The sequence below is a fragment of the Porites lutea genome, chromosome 7, assembly GCF_958299795.1.
Source record: "Porites lutea chromosome 7, jaPorLute2.1, whole genome shotgun sequence".
Lineage (NCBI taxonomy): Eukaryota > Metazoa > Cnidaria > Anthozoa > Scleractinia > Poritidae > Porites > Porites lutea.
Window position 1 is genome coordinate 16,985,803 of NC_133207.1, and position 22,500 is coordinate 17,008,302.

The 22,500-nt window shown below is 39.4% G+C and overlaps 3 protein-coding genes across 3 annotated transcripts in view; 2 read left to right on the forward strand and 1 right to left on the reverse strand.

Annotated features, from left to right (window-relative positions):
* Positions 1-16,928, forward strand: part of LOC140944521 (uncharacterized) — a 145,898-nt gene extending 128,970 nt beyond the window's left edge. Inside the window, exons 14-25 of the mRNA XM_073393645.1 lie at positions 3,067-3,180; positions 3,291-3,404; positions 3,515-3,628; positions 9,081-9,194; positions 10,428-10,541; positions 11,346-11,459; positions 11,612-11,725; positions 12,377-12,490; positions 13,596-13,709; positions 13,862-13,975; positions 14,644-14,757; positions 16,684-16,928. Coding sequence (XP_073249746.1) covers positions 3,067-3,180; positions 3,291-3,404; positions 3,515-3,628; positions 9,081-9,194; positions 10,428-10,541; positions 11,346-11,459; positions 11,612-11,725; positions 12,377-12,490; positions 13,596-13,709; positions 13,862-13,975; positions 14,644-14,757; positions 16,684-16,928 — 1,499 coding nt within the window. The remainder of the gene's footprint in view (positions 1-3,066; positions 3,181-3,290; positions 3,405-3,514; positions 3,629-9,080; positions 9,195-10,427; positions 10,542-11,345; positions 11,460-11,611; positions 11,726-12,376; positions 12,491-13,595; positions 13,710-13,861; positions 13,976-14,643; positions 14,758-16,683) is intronic.
* A 1,936-nt stretch (positions 16,929-18,864) lies between these two features.
* Positions 18,865-20,432, reverse strand: LOC140944006 (NF-kappa-B-repressing factor-like). Its single transcript, XM_073393114.1, has one exon. It carries the CDS (start codon positions 20,411-20,413, stop codon positions 19,442-19,444), a length of 972 nt encoding a protein of 323 aa, XP_073249215.1. The 5' UTR covers positions 20,414-20,432; the 3' UTR covers positions 18,865-19,441.
* A 44-nt stretch (positions 20,433-20,476) lies between these two features.
* Positions 20,477-22,500, forward strand: part of LOC140944008 (uncharacterized) — a 3,405-nt gene continuing 1,381 nt past the window's right edge. Inside the window, exon 1 of the mRNA XM_073393115.1 lies at positions 20,477-21,007. Coding sequence (XP_073249216.1) covers positions 20,557-21,007 — 451 coding nt within the window. The 5' untranslated portion in view covers positions 20,477-20,556. The remainder of the gene's footprint in view (positions 21,008-22,500) is intronic.

The window sequence follows — 22,500 nt, forward strand, 5'->3', positions numbered from 1 at the left end:
TCTCTCTCTAGATCTATCGTGTAAACAAGTTTCAGCAGCTGTTAATTATTTACATTGTGCACAGTACTTACTGAAGTCACACCTCCTCAATGAGTGAAGTTCAAATTAAAGGACATGTCGCAGTACGTTCTTTGCGTTTTTTGTCTCTTTGCAACTCATTTTAAATTGGTATATCAGAGACAAGTGGATATTAACCAAAGCAATGGACTAAGACGAGCGGTTCTTGTTCAGGGCGGAGCCTGGGTTTCGTACGGAAATTTCGTAGCCGACAAATTCCGTCGGCTTCAAGTTCCAGTTGGCTCATCAACCCTTGTGATAAGCTACAATGAATGCGCAACAAGCTGCGTCAACGCTCCAGCTTGTACTTCGTTTAACCTCGCCTCGTTTCCTGATGCAGCTGGTAAAATCCTATGCGAGCTGCTGGATGAAGACAAGTACAGCAACCTTAATCAACTTATAAGCTCGAAGCACTTTCACCATTTTAGCATCAAGGTAATGGAACTAATCAATTTTTTTTTTGCTTTGTTGGCCAGGGTTTACAAAAATCAATTTTTTAGACTCTGGTTTGTAAGATGTAACAGGGGCACCTAACGACAATTTTCGGAAAATAGCTCTTCGGAAGACGATTTGCGATCTAGAATTTTCGGAACATTTGTTGTAAAACTTCTTGTTTGCCTGCCTCTCCTAGGATTTTCGAACATCTAAAAAATGGTATAATTGCCCATTTTTAACGGATTTTTACCCTTAAAAGGTTCCCTAGACTTTTCGGGAGCTTTTTTTCTAGCTGAAATTTTCGAAAAGGTAAGTTTTATCCCTGTAATTTTCGGATCACTAGACTTTCCGCTAGGAAATCCGAACAGATGGAAAATTTCTAGGGGATAAAAATATGCCTATATCTGCCTTTTAAAAACTGAAATACGTTTAACAATGCTATTTTTAAGTGGTTTTGAACTATATTCTCGTTGGGTGCCCCTGATGTAAGGATTACTTTATGAATGTTGTCTACCATCTCACACGTTAAGTCGGTCAAATTCTGTTGAAGGGAAAATGAGTGTACTTTTAGAACTTATTCATTTAAGAAATGTTTGCATGAGCATTCAACATGTCCCACTGGCATTTTATTACAAGAAAGCAACCAGAAATGCACATGTTTCCTGAGCGAGTAGGAAACTCAGATTTCAGTCAAAATCAACTCTTGGTCGATAGGGTGGAAAACGTTATTTTAACAAAAACAATTTTTTCCAGAAACTTAATACATTTTGAAACTCGTTTTTAACAATCTTTAAGGTACTACAATTTGGTTTACTCAGTCTTTTCAAGTGCAAATTGGTCATAGATTGCATGAGCACGGTAATACAGCCACCTGTCAGTTTGGTTATTTAAAACAGCTTATAATCTTTATCCATAGCTGGTGTGAGTGAAAACTCCTATTCGTCACGGACATCTCCTAGCTTCTCCTATTATGTTAAAGGACACAAAACTGCTTTTTCAATTAGTATCGTTTTCATTTCTGAATTTTCTTCCGATTAAATTTACAAAACCAATGTATTGCAGTCGTAGATACATGTATATACATAGGTGTACATATAAGGCTGAATGAAAGAACTACTTGCAATCGTTAAGTAGCATATGTACAAATATAGATAATAAATCGCAAAGTTGCTTTAAAAATCACTTACTACCAGCGACTAATTTTAATACTTAAAACTAATAAAATCTAGAGTACGCTTGGTGTTTCAAATTGGGCAAGAGCGGTAATTAGCTCCAGACCTAAGATGATAATTATGCTGAACTTCCTCCTGTAATAAAGAATAAAGTGTAACGCCGTGGTTTTCATTCTGTAGTCTTACAACTGTAGACTTGTCTAAGTGACTAACTCACAATTGAATAACTTTCAAATTTTCTTTGAAAAACTTCGATATGTAGAAAGTAGACACTGGACATCATCCATTAAGGGAAAACTATCATGATATAAATTGCTGTTTATACATGAATTAGTTTCATCTTTTTCTACAATAGACCAGGTTCTATGTACTCCCAAGAAGCTTACGGCAGAAATGAAAGAAGCGAATAATCTTTCAAGACTTAACAATTAATTAAAGTTTCATTTAAAAATATTTGCTAAATGTCGAACAAACTGTTCAATCATTTCGGCGTTTTACGGTCGAATTCGCTTAGTCAACGGGCGAAGTATTTTTTTTAACTTTTCAGACACCGTGTTCCAGTTATCCTTGTAAAAACGGTGGCAAGTGCGTTCCAAATTACAGTGCTGATCAATACCATTGTAACTGTTCACCCGGATACAATGGGGACCACTGTGAAACAGGTAAATTATAGAACAGGAATGAAGACAAAGATCTTGTGTTTCCAGCCCCTCCGTTCCTGGGACAAATTTGAGGAAGGGACCGCATTGCATTAAGGGAAGTCCGGAATCCTCTCGACCACTCTGCAACTCATTACTTTCACTTAGGCTTTTATCCCTTTGCAATAGAAAAAATGAGAAACAATAAAGAAATAGAGAAACGAATAAAATAAAAGCCTGACAGCCTGAGAACGACATCAATGGCACTTTTAATTTCACCCTTAAATATAAAGCAATGATTTAAAGGGTGAGATGAAGCTTTAAAAAGACTTCTTGGTGAGTAGATAAGCAAACTTGTGAGCAGATGTTTTTTTTTCCTCCGCTTGAAAATATATTTTTTAAAACTGATGTTTTCTCTTAAATGTCGAAATTATGTTTTACTAGACAAAAATAAGAGAAGATAAAAGCTGTTTTCTCTTAGTGCAATCCGTAAATATAACAGGAGTAACCCTGCCCTTCCACAGATCCCGCGCATTGACTAGATCACCCTAAGAATTATGGCTTTAGAGGGTCTATCAAACACGTGAAAAGTGTTCGATCGGACCCCAATCAACCGGCCTTTAACTTCCGAGCGTACTTTGAGCGGAGTGGGTGGGAAGGGGGGGGGGGGGGGGGGCGGTTAGGGGGAGTTGGGCCGGTGTAGTTTTCGGGCCTTCACTCTAGGTGAAGTAGCCGTATGTTATTTTGATTTTTCTGCCGCATAGATGTCGATGAATGTTCCAGCAATCCTTGTTTAAATGGAGGATGTTGTACTGACCAAGTTAATGGATATGCTTGTAGCTGTCAGCCTGGATATGCGGGGGCTCAGTGTCAAACAAGTAAGTTGGTTTGATTCAGCCACTGAGGTGAATTGTACAGGCCATGCCAGTGTAGTTTTTTCTTCTCTCTGACTTTTTACCGTTTTTATTTGATTTTTTCTGTCGCATAGATGTCGATGAATGTTCCAGCAATCCTTGTTTAAATGGAGGATGTTGTACTGACCAAGTTAATGGATATGCTTGTAGCTGCCAGCCTGGATACGCAGGGGCACGGTGCCAAACAAGTAAGTTTGTTTGATTCAATAAAGAAGTAAATTGTACATGCATGCCAATGTAATTTTCCTTTTCTCCAGAGACTTCTTGATTGTTCTAATTTGATTTATGTGTCGCATAGATATCGATGAATGTTCCAGCTATCCCTGTTTAAATGGAGGATCTTGTATTGACCAGGTTAATGGATATGCTTGTAGCTGTCCGCCTACATACACAGGGGCACAGTGTCAAACTGGTAAGTTGGTTTGATTTAGTCGGAAAGTGAATTGTACGGGGCCTACCTGATCGAAAGACTTATTACTTTCATGTTTGAAAATGTCTTAAAGAGTTCGACAACATTACCTTTTAAAAGATGCAATTTTTAAAGCTAAGGGGGCTTTTTAAAAGCATAGCACTTGAACTAACTTGAACAAACCATGAACCAACAAACTACAGAAAACAGTGTTATAACGACAGAATGGAGATTCTTCTGTTGAGACCAAATATAGTCTTAGATAACACTGAAAACTGGACCTTTGTATAAGGAATTCAAAGACCCAGCATGTTAGCTTCTCTAATCTTGACTGAAAGATGGTAAACAGTGCAACATTGCCCCCTTAAGATTCCTCCGACGCATGTCGATCATTAAAATGACGTCAAATTGTTGGAAACTCAAGTAGAATCACGGGCTGTAGTCGAATGGTTTCAATTCAGGGTGATTTCAATGGTTTTTACTCTCATCGACCATAGCTCTCGACTAATCATCGTGCGAAAATCGCCCTGTTATTATAGCGTCTGGGAATTGGGGTCCTGATCCCACATTCCCGCATGCAAAACGTCTTTGATCGCTATTCCGAATATTTTTTCTCTCCCAACCCGGCATCGGTGCCCAAATTTTGGCCAATCCCGCTTACCGGCTAGCAGTCAATTCCCGTAGGCCTGTCAACGTTTTCCCTAATCCACACTCTCTATTGGTCAAATCCCGGATCCCGGTATTACCCTTCCAGGCCCTGTGTCATTGTAAAAATCATCCGCAGCTCAACCAGGCACGGACGCACGGAAACAGAAAGCTATTGAATTTTTGACGGTGAAGACTGAAAAGTAATAAATTGTAAACCCCTAATATAACATGCAGTCAGTTTTGTATGATTCGTTTTGTTAGTTCTGCCTCAGTGGGTGGAGTACACTCCTCAAGTCTGTGGACCTCGGAGAGAGCTTCAGCATGGTGGTTGGGTCACATTGGAGCAATGTAAGCAACTCTGTCCAGGTTGTGCTGCTATTGAGTACTGGTCTGGAGGAGACAAAGCGTGTTTTGAGTGTCTGGATCACACCAAGCGTACATCATATACCCAAACCCATGATGCTTCTTACCCACCACACGTGTACATACGGCAGTACTAGGAGTACAGTAAAAAACATAATTACAGTGGAACCCCGCTCTAAGGACAAACGCTTGATATGGACACCCGTATTTTACTATAACGGGGACAGTTTCGTTTGTCCCGACGAAAAGCTCATGTATCTTCTCTGAAAACAACACGCTTAATACGGACACCCGTTAATATGCGCATAACGGACACTTTTCTGTGTCCCTAGTCACAAACTCTCATATATCATCAACCTCACTTAACAGACAGTTTTTTTCTGTGCACTGCCTATAACTGAATATCATACCAATAAAAACCTAACAGAAACGGAAAGTGGCCATTGAATAGTTCTGTCTAATATTTAGTCCACTTGGCTAAGTCGCAAACTAAAAGCGTCAGTACAAAGTAAAGTCATGCAATCCATTCTCGTGTTTCAAAAACAACATTTAAAAGGTAATTTTAGTCGAGACTATACGAAATATGATAATAATGATAATAATAATATAATAATAATAATAATAACAATAATAAATAATAGTAATAATAATAACTTTATTTGTGTGTTAAAGTAATTTAGCATACCTGCTAGCTGGAGAAACCGTAACAAAGCAAAAATAATATTTAACAGTAAATATTGAATAAATACTAACATATCAAAAGTACCAGCAGGTACTATCCTATGAAAATACTACTATGTCTACGAACTGCAGAGAAAACAGTCAGGTTCACTTTCATTATTATTAAATAACTAACTTAGTTTCTTAAAATGAGTTTAAGTGCTTGAATTTCTTGTGTCCCGATGACATGATCGTGAGATTTCTTTAGGATGAACTTGTTTCAGTTACAGTTAAGAAAACGCCTACTACGTCTTCATATTGATAGAAACATGTGCCCGTAAAGTTTTTAATACATACACTATGGCAGATGCCCCTGGTATCCGTATTGATCGGCTTGCACCTTTATTGACCATTTTCAACATTTTTACAGTCTCTTCCTTCTTCGAGTATGTGTACCATATGCATAGCAATAGAATCGCGCCAATATAATCAGGGGCCATTTGTTCAAAAGGTGGATAACGCTGCAGTTGGTTTCCCCGATACTTATCCGCTAGATAGTAATTCATCGGGTGGATGGCGCTATCCAACGGCGGTTTGAACAACACGTACCGGGGCCAGGTTAATAAGTTTGGTGGCGACAAATTTAAGAAACGATCAAAGGAGCCTGCCTGAGTTTGTGCTTTGATTGAGACGATTTGCTTTCAGGATCTGGGTTACACCAAATTCAAGGTCACTTTGTCATTCAAAAGAAACACCGGCCTGTTTTCTCATTCTCTTATGTAATAAATCACCTCTCTAGTCCAATACATTTCTTCAAGCACTAGAAGTTAATAGGAGTTATTGTAATGTCAAGGTTACCTTTGGATCTCAGTCTTGGGTTGTCATACCCTCACCACCTGGAGGAATACAATGTTTTTTATAGGGGGGCTCCGCCCCGGGTTTCAACCCCTTATCTTTTTATGTACTACTTTTGGCAAACAAGGCATCGCTATCGTATATAATCTCGTACCCAGATCTACTCTGTTTTACACTGAAAAGTGAGATTTCCCTTTCCCTTGGCCGTGGGAGATCTTGGTACGAGATTATATCGTATATATACCTTGCATTGAAAAATGGTGCCCCTCTCACATACCTATTAGCAGAAAGTCTTCTTTACGTTAAATAAATTAAAATGATACGGCCTTAAGGTGCGTCTATTCAAGATATTTTAATTTCAAAGGTCCCTTAAATACCTTGATGACCGATTCCCCTCCCCTTTCATATGCTTCATCTCGTGAAATCCCTACTCTCTTTTATACCATAAAGCCTGAAAAAGGTTCCCCTTTCGGGCGGAGCCTCCCCATGGCCATCATAGAGAGTACTCCCTAGTAGTCTATAAATATTTTTCATTAACGTGGCCAGCATCTAGGCAAATTTATCGAAATAAAAGAAACCGTTTACATAACGAAAGAGTTCTACTCTCACGGGATTTGTTTGTAGCCCCAACATGGCCGCCGTTTCATTGTTTTGGAACACCAATATGGCCGCCTTGACATCATGTGAGAACGTTCTATCATCCCTTCTTTAAATATTTCAGATGTCAAAACTAAACATGATTAAAAAAAGAGAGCAAATACGTATCCCGCAGTGGGTTAATAAATATATATAAATAATTAAGGTAAAGACACTATACCAGAAGCAGTCAAATCAAGCCTAGCTTTCGTAAGACAGCACTGGGGTCAAAGAATTTAATTAACCTAATTACTGACAACTATCCCTCAGAAACTGTTAAAAAAAGCCAGAATTGATGAAATGAAGAACATGCACCGATATTTTTTGTACCTTTTTTGTCAACTTATAACTCATTTAAAATCGGCGTACCAGAGCTTGAGCCAACGTTATGTTAACGCAAGCAGCGGATTAAATCAATCTTAGCAGCTGGGCACAGAACCTTATATAAAAATATTCTGTTACTGTTTTTATATAAGGTTCTGTGCCCAGCTGCTAAGATTGATCCGGATTAAACAGGGCGGTACTTGTACAAGAAGAAGTTAGATTATCGTACGGATACTTTACAGCCGACAAGTTCAGTCGACTTCAAGTTCCAGCTGGTTTATCAACTCTTGTGATAAGCTACAAAGAATGCGCTATAAACTGCCTTAACGTTCCAGCTTGTGCTTCGTTTAACGTTGCCTCGTTTCCTGATGCAGATGGTAAATTCCAATGCGAGCTGTTAAACGATGATAAGTACAACAACCTTAACCAACTCATAAGCGCACAGAATTATCACAATTTTAGCATAAAGGTATGCCATTTGTATTATCGTAATATATAAAGACCTAATTGTTGGGCCGGGTATACAAATATCGGAACAGAAAAGAAACTTCGAACTCAGGTATTTTTAATGTACAAACATGGGCTAATCACTTTTTCCACGTTCAGTTTCAAACACAATAATATACACCTTGTTCAATTATTTAAATTAACGTTTATCTTTATCTGATCGAAGTGAAAATGCATGACACTATAACAGCAAGGGTATTTATTTGTATTTTGTTTCAAATGCCTAAGCACGACTGAGATGAAAAAACCGGGAAAAGACTGCAGACAGATAAAGCAAAGACAAAAAATATTAATTTTTAAACTAATTTTTTTCTGTCTTCCTTTTATGATGCCGTCCTTTCTATTTTCTGTAAAAAGCTATCTCAGTTGTGCTTGTTGCGGGATGTAAAGAGCGTTGCTAACCGACGACAAGTTGTCATTCCGTTTTACAAAACACCCCCTCAAAATGTACTTAATTTGCGCCTATTAAAATGAAAGTGATCGACACATATATCCTATTATTTAACCACGAAAAAAGAACAAACTCTTACTTCTCGATTTTCAAATAATTAAAAAAAATGTTTTTTTGTAAAAAGACCTCTGGAACCCGCCAGGGTAGCAAAATTGCTAAACAATGCAAGGTATTTTGTTTGCAGACGCCATGCTCCAGCTATCCATGTAAAAACGGTGGCAAGTGCATTCGAAATTACATTGACGATCATTACCATTGTGACTGTACAGCTGGATTCTCCGGGGATCTCTGCCAAACAGGTGAATTTCATCGATCTAGAAAACCACGCTGGTGATCATACTCAAACGCGAGAGAAAAATTGAAGCTCAGTGATAACTATACCAAACAGATTGTGGCGACACTTTACCAACAAGTAAATTATGTAAACGTCTTTGATTCTCCTTTTCAAAACCAAAGAACTCTTCGACTCTAAATTGAACTAGCTTTTCTTGCCGTGTTACATCAATGAAACCTATGCCCACCCTCTGGGCACTGAAAAACAAACAAAAATGATATAATTTAGATATTTATATCATTAAATGTTACTCCCAACAGTGCCACGTTTATTGATTTTTTTTGTACTTTCTTCAACATTGTTCATGTTGATATTACCGATACATGTTAATATTCGGGGCTAAACAAAACCATGTCATACTTTTACGTTAACCGCACATTGGAAAAAGCCAGGAAAATACTAGAAAACTGGAATCTAATATATGAGAAAAAACCTTGAGTTAAAAGTACTTTAAAAAAACTTTTGATATGTTGTTTCAGTTGTTTTAGAAAACTGCCTCCATGCAGTGTCAGTTTCGGCTTCTAAGAAGATGTTTATTTCTCTTAGCTTCTTCATGTTTTTCCTTTTAAAACTTTTAAAACTTTTCAACTTTATTTAACTCAATGAGTAGTACGTACTTTTCTGTGCTCATTATTCTGGGTGATTATTCGCTATGTTTTTTAACCTTTTTACCATAGACATTAACGAATGTTCCAGCAATCCTTGTTTAAACGGAGGATCGTGTACCGACCAGGTTAATGGATATGTTTGTAGCTGTCAGTCTGGATATGCAGGAGCTAATTGTGAAACAAGTAAGAAAAACCTCCTCTAAATTTTCCTCCCTGAATCACTCAAGCGTAGGGTCGGTGGGCTGTGCGGAACTATTAAAATTTAATTCATCTATGTTACTTGTTTTCTTTTACATTTTTAACTGTCTATCGTCTCTTGCTTTCAGTGACTTTTCCTGAAGACGAGAAATATACCGGGGGGGGGTACTTGGGTTAATTTTTGCTGGGTATGTGAGCCCCTACTTCATTATAGTCTATTCCTAGTCACTTTTGGGCAAATATGTAATTTTCGCGATCCCAACTTAGTCACTTTCTATTTTTATGAATTGACCAATTTTTTAGATTGAATGAAGAACACTTTACTTTTCATCTACAGAAACATTCTGGTACGTTTGCTAACTGTAAATACGAAGAACTGTCTTATCCCCAAAAATCTGAAAATGTGCGACCCCATTCTAGTAACTCTCTTGAAAATGCAACCCCATTGTAGTCAGTCCAGTCGTGAATAGACTACTAGTAGTCCCCCATTTTTCCTCGGGGATGGTAGAGAGAGCGAAACGCGAGCGCGCGTGAAAATCACCCCACGCGAATCGCGTGTCGCCTTTTCTCCCGTGGGGTGATTTTCACGCACGCTCGCGTTTCGCTCGCTCTACTATCCCTGAGGAAAAATGGGGGCTACTCGTAGTCTAAGTCGTGAAAATGAGAACCCATCCAGCGGCACATCGCCTTAAGGAAGTACCCCCCCCCCCGGGAAATATATATAAGCAGCTAGGATGCAGTGCCATGAATATTAGTGATCATTTGTGGACATAACTAACAGAATTGTGATTCGTTTAGCCCGAGAAAATAGCTGACATTTAGCGACACCATCACTGGTTTCCCTAGGAAATGACGTCAGAGGAAGGGGCGCAGAAATTTTTATATTGATGACTTGACTACCCAGATCTGGGTAGTGCTTTTGATTGGTTAAAGCAAATTCTTTTTTCAACCAATCAAAAGCATAACTCATATCTGGGTAGTGATACGTCATCAGTGTAGAATTTCTGCTCTCGTTTCTCAGACGTCATTTCGCGGGCAAACCAGTGGTGGCGTCGCGAATTAAAAATGTCAGCTGTTTTCTCAGGCACCAATTAGTTTAGTTTTTCAATCTTTAACATAATTTAAGAATGTATATTGCTGCCAAGCTATTTAAAGCGTAATCCCTTCTTGATGGTCATTATGGGTAATTATTCACTATAATTTTGCTTTTTACTGTAGACATCAACGAATGTTCAAGCAATCCTTGTTTAAACGGAGGATCATGTACTGACCAGGTTAATGGATATGTTTGTAGCTGTCAGCCTGGATACGCAGGAGACAGGTGTCAAACAAGTAAGAAATTATCTCTGCAAGATAAATAGCTTGGAAAAGTTTCAAGCGAGTTTTAATTTTGCAGTCGAAAATTAAGCTGTCTAAGGTTTCAAATCTATTTTTAAATATGTATTGTCTTCATTCTCCCGGCACCAATTTAAACTAAAGTTTGTCAACTTAATTACTACTAAGCTAAAAAATGAGTAGTCATGTCCTGTAGGCATTATTTCGAATGATCATTTCGGTATTAATAACAGTTATTCAGGATTATTGAGCGAGGCTGAATATAATGTGAAAAACTATGCATACGCAGCCGAATTCAATTATTATTTTTATATTATTGATTCAAAAGTATTTCTAAGTTTTTAACAACCTTCAATCGCGTGAGAAGTAAGTGTTAATGTTGGTTTTGGGGAGGGGTAGGTGCGCAGTTTTTCAGAGACATATCATGATCCAAGGTTTCTAAAGGTTTCGACAAGGTCTATTCAAAAATCTGAAGTTTTGCAAGGAGTTACCATCGTACAAGACATGCATAACCCAGTCTCGCTGAGGCGTCTTTCCAGGCCTTCTAGATCTTGAAACTCGCTCGGACCACGTGACCCGAGACCCGTGACCCGCCTGGGATACTAAGCTCTAGGGACCACTAAAGGCGAGCCTGTGTGGAGTATATGCTAGCAATAGTCGAGGAAAAACTTAGGATAGCGTTTTTCTAGTCCCTGTAGGGCGTCTTCCAAGCCGCTATTCTCGGTAAAGGTATTTAAAAACACTGCCGTTTTTATAACAAGTATATTACAGATTCCACGCAAACCTTTTTGTTTTTCGCAGACATCAACGAATGTTCGAGCAATCCTTGTTTAAACAGAGGATCGTGTACCGACCAGGTAAATGGATATGTTTGTAGCTGTCAGCCTGGATACGCAGGAGCCAGGTGTCAGACAGGTAGGCATTTGCATCTACAGACACTGTAAACGTGCATGCTTGAGTGGGAAAAAATCCACGCCGAGGCAGGTACACATTTGAATTACGGGGGTTATTCTTTGATTGTCTTGCCGCATTGTCGTAACAGATAGAAAGGCAATAGGTGGACATAAACATTAACGAATGTTCCAGCAATCCTTGTTTAAACGGAGGATCTTGTACCAACCAAGTTAATAAACATGTTTGTAGCTGTCAGCCTGGATACGCAGGAGCTAATTGTGAAACAAGTAAGAAGAACTTCATCTAAATTTCCCTCCCTGAATCACTCAAACTTAAGGCCGGTGGGCTGTGCGGAACTATTAAAATTTAATTCATTTATGTTGTTTCCTTTTACATGTTTAACTAACTGTCTATCGTCTCTTCATTTCAGTGACTTTTACTGAGGACGAGAAATATATAAGCACCTCGGATGAAGTGTCCGGAATATTAGTGATCATTTGTGGACAGAACTAATAGAATTGCGATTCGTTTAGCCTGAAAAAGAGTAGTTATTTAGCGACAGCTTCACTCCCCAGGGAAAAGACGTGCGTCTGAGGAAGGGGTGCAGAAATTCCTTATTGCTGACGTGTCACTACCCAGAACTGGGTAGTGCTTCTGATTGGTTGAAGCAAATTATTTTTCAACCAATCAATGCAAAAGCATTGCTCAGATCTGGATAGTGACACGTCATCAGTATGGAATTTCTGTGCTCGTTCCTCAGACGTCATTTCGCGGGGAAACGGATGTTAGCTGTTTCCTCAGGCACCAGTTACTTTAATTTTTCAATCTTCAACATAATTCAAGAATGTATATTGCGGCCAAGCTATTTAAGGTGTAATCCCTTCTGGTGGTCATTATTTTGGTTAATTATTCACTATAATTTTGCTTTTTTACTGTAGACATCAACGAATGTTCCAGCAATCCTTGTTTAAACGGAGGATTGTGTACTGACCAGGTTAACGGATATGTTTGTAGCTGTCAGCCCGGATACGCAGGAGCCAGGTGTCAGACAAGTAAGAAATATTCTCAGCGATATAAATAGTTTCGGAAAAGTTTCAAGCGATTTTTAATTTTGCAGTCAAAAATTGAGCTGTTTAAGGTTTCAAATCTATATGATTTATTGTCTACATTCAGTTCCGGCACCAATTTAAGCTATCAAATGAGTAGCAATGATCTGTCAGTGGTCATTATTTCGAATGATTATTTCAGTATTAATGACAATTATTCAGGATTATTGAGGGAGGCTGAGTATAATGTGAAAAACTATGCATACCCAGCCGAATTCAATCATTATGTTATTGTTGATTCAAAATATTTCTAAGTCTAGTCTTTTGATACGTCCTCTTATCGGGAAATTGGTACGGAAAATGGTGGAACAGCAATAGATTTATATCTCGCTCGCCTCATGGATCAGAAACTTATCCATACTATTAGAATAACTGCACTGACGTTTATATCATGTACTGGGACTTTTGACTTGATTTGTTTTCTATAACTCTATGTGATTTCTTGGAATTTTGAATTGCAAAGGTTTTGCCGAAATTTTGTATTGATATTGATGTTTTCTTTTTACAAATATTTTACTGAAGTTTTGTGTGCAGCTTTTCATAAGATAAAGTATTTTGATATTGTAAATATTTCTAAGTTTTTAACAACATTCAATCGCGTGAGAATTAGTAAGTGTTAATGTTTAATTTGGGGAGGGGTAGATGGGCAGTTTTTCAGAAACATATGCATATCATGATCCAAGGTTTCCAAAGGTTTCGACAAGCTCTATTCAAAAATCTGAACTGAGTTTTGCAAGGAGTTACCATCGTACAAGAGATGCATAACCCAGTCCCGCTGAGGTGTCTTTCCAGTCCTTCTAGATCTTGGAACTCGCTCGGACCTCGTGACCCGAAACGCATTACCCGCCCGGAATACTAAGGTCTAGGGACCGCTTAAGGCGCGCCTCTGTGGACTTTACGCTAGCAATAGTCGAGGAAAAACCTAGGAAAGCGTTTTTCTAGTCCCCGTAGGGCGTCTTCCAAGGCTTTTCTCGGTCAATGCATTTAAAAACACTGCCGTTTTTATAACAAGTATATAACAGAATCCACGCAAATCTTTTTGTTTTCGCAGACATCAACGAATGTTCCAGCAATCCCTGTTTAAACGGAGGCACGTGTACTGACCAGGTTAATGCATATGTTTGTAGCTGCCAGCTTGGATACGCAGGAGCCAGGTGTCAGACAGGTAGGCATTTGCATCTACAGACACTGTAAAGGCGCATGCTTGCGCGGGAAAAAATTCTCGCCGAGGCGGTTACACATTTGAACTACGGGGATTATTCTTTGATTGTCTTGCCGCATTGTCGTAACAGTTAGAAAGGCAATAGGTGGACATAGACATTAACGAATGTTCCAGCAATCCTTGTTTAAACGGAGGATCTTGTACCAACCAAGTTAATAAACATGTTTGTAGCTGTCAGCCTGGATACGCAAGAGCTAATTGTGAAACAAGTAAGAAGAACTTCATCTAAATTTCCCTCCCTGAATCACTCAAACGTAAGGCCGGTGGGCTGTGCGGAACTATTAAAATTTAATTCATTTATGTTGTTTTCTTTTACATGTTTAACTAACTGTCTATCGTCTCTTCCTTTCAGTGACTTTTACTGAGGACGAGAAATATATAAGCACCTCGGATGCAGTGTCAGGAATATTAGTGATCATTTCTGTGGACAGAACTAATAGAATTGCGATTCGCCAGCTTGAGAAAAGAGCAGTTCTTTAGCGACACCTTCTCTTGTTTCCCCAGGAAAAGACGTGCGTCTGAAGAAGGGGCGCAGAAATTCCATACTGATGACTCGTCACCACGCAGATCTGGGTTGTGCTTCTGATTGGTTGACGCAAAACATTTTTCAACCAATCAAAAGCATTTCTCCGATCTGGGCAGTGGCACGTCATCAATATGGAATTTCTGTGCTCGTTTCTCAGACGTCATTTGGCGGGGAAACCAGTGGTGACGTCGCGAAATGTCCTCTGCTTTCTCAGGCACCAATTAGTTTAGTTTTTCAATCTTTAACATATTTTTCGAACGTATATTGCTACCAAGCTGTTTAAAGCGTAATCCCTTCCTGTGGTCATTATTTTGGGTAATTATTAACTATAATTTTGCTTTCTTACCGTAGATATCAACGAATGTTCCAGCAATCCTTGTATAAACGGAGGATCGTGTACTGACCAGGTTAACGGATATGCTTGTAGCTGTCAGCCTGGATACGCTGGAGACAGGTGTCAAACGAGTAAGAAATGTTTTCAGCGATATAAATAGTTTCGGAAAAGTTTCAAGCGATTTTTAATTTTGCAGTCGAAAATTAAGCTGTCTAAGGTTTCAAATCTATTTGACTTTTTGTCTTCATTTTTCCGGCACCAATTTAAACTAAAGATTGTCAACTTAATTACTACCAAGCTATCAAATGAGTAGTAATGAACGGCGGGCATTATTTCGAATGATTATTTCAGTATCAATAACAGTTCAATGATTCAGGATTATTGAGTGAGGCTGAGTAAAATATTTCTAAGTCTAATTTTTAGTTTCGTCTCCTTATCGGGAAATTGGTATGGAAAATGAACAGCAATAGACTTATATCTCGCTCGCCTCATGGATCAGAAACTTATCCGTATTATTAGAATCAGTGCATTGACGTTTATATCATCCACTGGGACTTTTGAGTTGATTTTTTTATAACTCTAAGTGATTTCTTGGAATTTTGAATTGCGAAGGGATTTTGCCGGAATTTTGTATTGATATTGACGTTTTCCTTTTATGAATATTTTACTGAAGTTTTGTGTGTAGGTTTTTATATGATTTTAATGAAGTATTTTGATAATGTAAATATTTTGTAAATATTTGGACCGTGATCAAAGAACATTTGTAGGAGCGTTTCATTTCCCAGACGAGTTTACTTTTATCGTGGGCTACGTGTGACGGAAGTGCGTTTCAGTTCGGCTTTTTATTAAGGTATAAAGTTGCTCTTACACCTTAAACTCTAGCCTGCGAGCAAGCTCTCCTATTTGGGCAAGCAAAGCGAGCCTCGCGAGAACGCGCGAGCGAGGGGCCGAGGAAAGGAGAGCTTGCAACCATCTCTTATAAATTTTTATTTCCACCCCGGAAACCCCGGGACTCCACAAAGCGTGAAAACTGTCACCACAAACGTGCCGCAGATTAGAAAAGTGACAACCGCCTGTCAAGTAAGTTTAGACAGCCGAGGGCGCGTAGAATTATTTATTTATGAATCGCTTTCGCAACAGCATCAAGGCAATGTTTTTAATCACTGATATGTTTTTTTTTTTTCACGGGGACATCGAACTTCAACGTGTCCGGTCGGATAAGAACTCACTACTTTGATTCTCGTTTCGTTTACTTTTGAAAAGTCGTCCATACTGGAGTGTAGAAGACTACTCCCCATCGCAATCACAAACAAAAACATCATCTATTTGCCCGTCTGGAACTGGAGAATAGCGTTTTCCTGCACTTGGTTCTCTTAAGGTTTATTCCAGTTGCTTCCAACTCTTTCTCTTTTCCTTCTTTACGGTCAAGCTACACAGCTACACTGTCAAGTACATCTTTCTGAATTTTTCTACCCAGCAGAATTCAATCGGGCGAAGAAACCGATGTTGGAAGACAGCGCTTTAATCACTCTTAACTTTCACTCTCCCGGTTTTCAGAACTAAACAAGGCGCTGGACACAAATGAATACAACTGATGAAGGATTTTCATTGTCTTTCCACAAGAACTACAAATTCGGTCCGACTTATCCTCGGCACGCAATATTCTCTTTGCGAGAATTACATCAAACGAGCCCGTCTGCATTGAGGGCTAAAACAGGTTCTCGGTACCAATCTGATCCCCCTGAGAACCAAATTTGACACACAGACGAAGCGGGTGCCAGCTTGGCCTGTTATCAATCAACTTTGATTTCCGGAACGTCATTTTTCAGCTAATGGTATTTCCCTTCCTCTGGGCGAAGTACAAATGAAAATTTGAAAGAGATGGTTGCAAGCTCTCCTTTCGCCGGCCCCTCGCGGCTTCGCCGCTCGCTCCCGCGTTCTCGCGCGGCTCGCTTCGCTCGCCCAAATAGGAGAGCTTGCTCGCAGGCTTCTTAAACTCAAAACACCGCCGCCTGACATCCAAATAATTTAATATTTGCTTCGATTTGTTTTGACAGTTGTTTCAAATCAATGGGTAGATCATACGCCCCAATGGTGTACGCACAGCTATCGCAGGGAGCTTCAGTGGGGTGGAGGAGTCACTTTGGAGCAATGCAAACAGCTCTGCCAAAGCTGTGCTGCGATTGAGTACTGGTCTGGGAACACCAAAATATGTTTTGAATGCCTGGATCACACCAAGCGTGAATCATATACCAACACCAACGATGGTGCGTACCCACCACACGTGTATATACGGCAGTGAACAACGTCATCGTCCTCCTTTGTGACTGGGTTCTTGCTCACTTGAGTCCATATTTCTAGAATTAAAATTAAATAATATTTTGGCACCCAGCGGTCGAAGAAACGGAGGGGTAATCCCGGCAAAAGTACTAAAATAGGGAGCTTTAGCAACGACGACGACGACGACGACGACGACGACGACGACATTTACATTTACATTTACATTTATCTATTCCTTTTTAAAGTTGCCTTTGCCGTTGCAGTAGTCGTTGCCAAAGCACCATAATGTTTCGTCACGGGCCTCCCATGGAAATCACCCCTCCTAGGAGTTAGTGAGATCAGTAGACATGTATTTGTCACTCGATTTGCTGCAAGTTATAAATGAGTCTTTTTCTTTATAAAAATAGTTTTTGATTCTGCGTTTGTGAGAACGTTGCGCAAAAAATATATTATAAAAAATAAAATAAATAATAATAACAGCAAACTGATTTGTTAAGAAAGGATGGCAGCAAATGATTTATGTAACAGTGAGGATAGATAGATAGAAGTAAACAACGACTTTATTAATACCATCATATATTTCATGATCTCTTCCTTTCTTTGAGCATGTGCCATACTAATGAATTGTGAATACAGTAAAGACCACGTGGGGGGGGGGGGGGGGGGAGGGGTACTTAGGTTAATTTTGCTGGGTATGTGCTGCTGGCCTCTCAGTACCCCTAACCCCATGTTAGTCATTTTTGGGCAAATATGTAAGTTCGCGATCCCAGCTTAGTCACTTTCTACTTTTATGAATTGATCCATTTTTTAGATTGAATGGAGAACACTTTACTTTTCATTTACAGTAAAAACATTCTGGTAAGTTTGCTAATTGGAAATATGAAGAACTGTGTTACCCTAAAAAATCTGAAAATATGCGACCCATTCTAGTAACTCTCTTGAAAATGCGACCCCATAGTCGTGAAAATGCGATCCCATCCAGTGGCACATCCCCATTAGCCTCTTATAAGGAAGTAGCGCCCCCCCGGGGTAAAAACCCATGTGTAAAGATCCTAGTTGATTAAGAACCTCCTGGCATAAATTTGCCACTTCAATACAGTGAAAGCTCGATTAAAGAAGGGCCAAGGGACTGGCAAAATTTGTTCCCTATATCGAGGTAATTTGTTATATCGAGGGTCTTTTTCATATATCTTACTATGATTGGGATAAAGAAAATTATTCGTTATACCGAGGACATCGTTATATAGAGGTTCATTATATGGACGCTCCACTGTACTGTTCCACTGGGGTAGGTGGGCAGTTTCCCAGAAACGTATAATGATCCGCTCATTAAAGCAAAATTCAGTTTGGTGGAATTAAGCAATAAATTTAAGACACAGTATGTTTCATGATTGCCTCACAACTATTGTGAACTTTGCTGATCACAATTTTGATTATACAAAGCTTTTTAAAGCCAAAGACATCTTTATCTGTATGTTATTAAGTTTATTATTATATTTCTATATATTATTAGATTTCTAGAAGTCTTACAATTTTCAACCTATATTCCTACATTTTCATCTTAGCTACCACTAAAAGGGAAGTAAGAAATATAAATAACATTCAGTCAGTTATAAAAACTATTTATCCTGCCTTATACTAAGAAAAAACCCTAGGTACAATATTACTGAAAGAAGCTTCACACGATTTAGTGAACAAGATACCTTTGGCACCCAGGGTACCAACATTGCTAAACAAGGTCCAGTGGAACCCATACTATTATTTTACTAGTGACCATATTATCTGGGTGTCCCTGTTAAGGAGGCTCTCAGAAAATACAAAACATGATATAAAGAATAAAGCAGACAAAGAGCAACAAGGGTAGGAACAATGACTACCACAAAAAGCCAAGGAAGTGTGGCAGGAGGCACAAAACCTAATTAAAGGACTCCAGTACAAGTGTCAATCAGGAAGAAGAACATGTCATGCTATTTTGCTACTTTTTAACTTAATAATATTGTATTAACCCATACAAATAGTATTCGAACAGGGTACGAGCCCTACGAGCACATGACAAGAAAAGACAGTGCACAGGTAACCAGAGTCTGTAAAGCATATGCAGTTGACAATATACGAGAGTTTGTGACTCGCGCCTCGGAACACAGAAAAGTGTCCCAAAATACATATGCTTTTTGTCGGGACAAAAAAAACCTGTCTGTTATATACATATATGGGTGTCTATATTAAGCGGGTGTCCATAGAGCAGGTTTACACTGTAATATGTTTTCAGACACTAATGCTCCATCTATCCATGTAACAACAGAGGCAGGTGCAGGTGCCTCGTGGTGACATCCAGGCATTTAGCCAGATATTGAAAACTGGCCGTCCAGAAGGCATGTTTTCCCATAAAATTATAAGAGATTAAGTAAATTTTCTTTGTATTTCTTCTAAAAATGGACGTCCATAGGATGGCTGGACACCCTTCTGGCTAACACCTTGGTAACATCCCTGAGCTAATAAGACAGCTGCTATCAACTGTGGCAGCACTACAATATATTAGTCCTTACTTACAACCAAATATCTCATTTGGCCTTTACCATAAGACCTGTGCTTCAATCCATACCGCTGTGAAATGGTATGAATAATTGCTCTGTCCTCTTTAGATAGTTCATTAGAAAACTTAATCTGCTGGTCACCACCACTGATAAATGAGAGAAGGACATCTTGGACAGAGCCTTTTGTCACGTCTGCCCCCTGAGTGGGGTTACATCCCAGACCAAACTTTCTGTCTGTGCCGACAGCCATAACAGGCTCAGTGCGACCCTGACAGTCCTTACCAATCCCTCCACTTCCTGTCCATCCCATTTTTCTCAGCAGTTGGTTGCCAATATTGTCATCAGAGATAATCGGCGCCGTTACATAAGCTTTCGACACTAAATCTGTTTTGGACACACATGCAGCATTTTGATGTTGTTGAGAGGTCGGTCCAAGTCGTTTGACTGGCTGACAAGCACGAAGAATTTCTAAAGCTTTTTCAGCAGCAATTCGCTTGGCCTGCTTTTTGCCAGGCCCTTCACCCGCTGCAATTAGTTTGTCTGCGATTATCACCGCACAAGAAAACAGAGAGGTTTTCTCAGTAAAACCAAGATCTTCAAAAGATATTGTCTTCTTTGACTTCTGTGCACTCTCGTTTAAAATACTCACGGGGTTATTGTTCGTGCTTTCATCTCCTTCTTTTGGTTCATAAATCGTGAAATTCCCTATCAAAGGTTTGGGTTTCTTTACCGATTTATCCGGCAATGAAATTCGGGGTCCCTTTGCTTCAAGCTCTTTGACAAGTTCCTCTGTTTTTGACGGATATCGGCAGCCTAGGAACTTCATGTTAGCCCAGACCATAGACAATGCTGCAAGTCGTTCTTCTGAATAATGATTTTTCCATGTTTCAATAAACTGAGATCTGGCCTTCCACTGAATATCGCTCTCCCAGAGACATCTGATGCACCGTTTGCTCGCCATCTTGAAAAACATAAATGAGCGGTCACTAAGCTTTCCCTTGGATGGACGCTGAGCACAAGGACAGCAGTAAACAATATGGCCGGTCATTTGTCCAAACCACTTCTGTGACTTAAAATTCTGATTATTCTGTTCCTTTTCCGTCGTTGTCGCAAATTATGACCAGAGGTTTGATCTTTCAGCTCCGCAGTTTTCAGAAATCCCTATTTTTGAACAGATACCGGTCTAGCATTTCGAATTATAGGAGCCAAAGATACGTCTTAACACGAAGTATTCGTTCTTTCAACTTTCTTCCGTTCATCTCGAACCCATGGATAGAGGCGATAAACAGGGAGCATGTACTAAGGAGATTTTCCAGCCAGAAAATCCCAGAACAACACACAAAACAGGATCGGATTCCTGCAGATGCTGGGCCTCATCACCATCACACTACCACGATATTACAGAGACTGCAAGAGTTAGAGGAGGCGTTTCGCGTCAGGGGACACTCTGTATTGAGATGGGGATTGAGTGCTGTTATTGTGTCTGGGTTCGTTATTTACATTTTTCGTGAACAGTTAAAAGAAAATGTCGCTGATGAAGTGGCGGACGTCGCCAGCAGATCACTGGGTAAGGTCAACAACAGAATAGATTATTGCAGGGGGGGGGGGGGGGGGAGGGACGGGGGACGTCATGTGTTTGGGTAGCGTTACGTTTTGCCAATAAAAGAATAGAAAACGTTGTTCTATCCGCAATATAGAATAGAAAACGTTGTTCTACCCGCAATATCTAGTAGCAGCTAGAAAAAAACAGTTTAAACCAGCTAAATGAATGATATAAATATTTTACGGAAAGGTTACGTGTTCACTGCCTCCTTTCTAATGGTTCATCCTATGACAGGCCATGTTACATGATTCAAACAGCCCCTGAAATTTTCACATTATGGCATATTATTATTCACTGCCACAGTTATATAAAATTTCCATTCCAAGGCTGTACTCTAAGAAAATATGAAGGGAGCTCAGTGCTCTGAACCTATGAAATCCAGGGTGCTCAGCATGCGATTCCTATGAGAAAACCAAGATTTTCTAGCTGCCTGGTAGCAAAAGTTAGACCAAAGGAACCACCAGGATCACAGCCAGTGATTCCAGTTGAATTCATTAGTAGCTGCATTTTTTTTTTCATGCATAATGAGCAGTGAATTCACACGTGAGACAGTGACAAAATTTCTGCCAGCTCAGTTTTCTTGAATTTGATAGTAATGTCTTCATAGAAATTTTATCCATTGATAATCAGAGATTTTTCAACCTGTTATAGTGAACAATTCCCTGCTAACTGTGTATGCAGGAATGCAGGTTTGTTTTTGATACTAGTTGTGGTAATGACTATTTACACAGGTTCATTTTTGAGTAATTTTAAAATTCACCAATGGACTGTAGAGGACTATGCCTGACTTGGGGTGACTGTAAGCATTAGCATAGCATTAGGATTAGCACTGATAATATTATTGTTACTATGATTAATAGTCAAAAATACTCATGATAAAAATGAGGTAAAAATATAAGCTCATACTTAGCTTATATTTCATATGTGATCTTCATTTCCAAAGACAGTGTTAAATAAGCAGGAGCACAAGTATTGAACTCTTAGTTGAGGGGGTGACGGGGGGGGAGCAAGGGGGGGATCTCGTCACAAGTTCACTGACAACAATTTTGCGCTTCACAAGTCACAAAACAAATAGTGTAATTATTGACCTTCGATCTCAGCCACTTGTTAGGGTGATCTCTGGGTGGCTATAAATTCCCTAAGGAAGCTAGCTGTAGGTGGGCCTCAAGTGTGAAGTTACATCAAAAGACTCAAAAGTGATGACTTGAGTCATCAAAAGACTCAAAAGTGAAGTTAAATCGCCACCAGATAAGGTCGTTTGGTCAAATTAACACTTTTTTTTTTTTCTCAATTGATCCTCAATGTACGTGTACAGAATCAAGGATTTGGGGAGTTTGTGTTTCATGGAGTGCACTTCAATCACGAATCACAGATCAGTTTTAGCAGTACATCGCAATTCATGGACCCCAAAAATGGTTGATCATGGCATCATGTAAATAAGCTTACCCCCCCCCCCC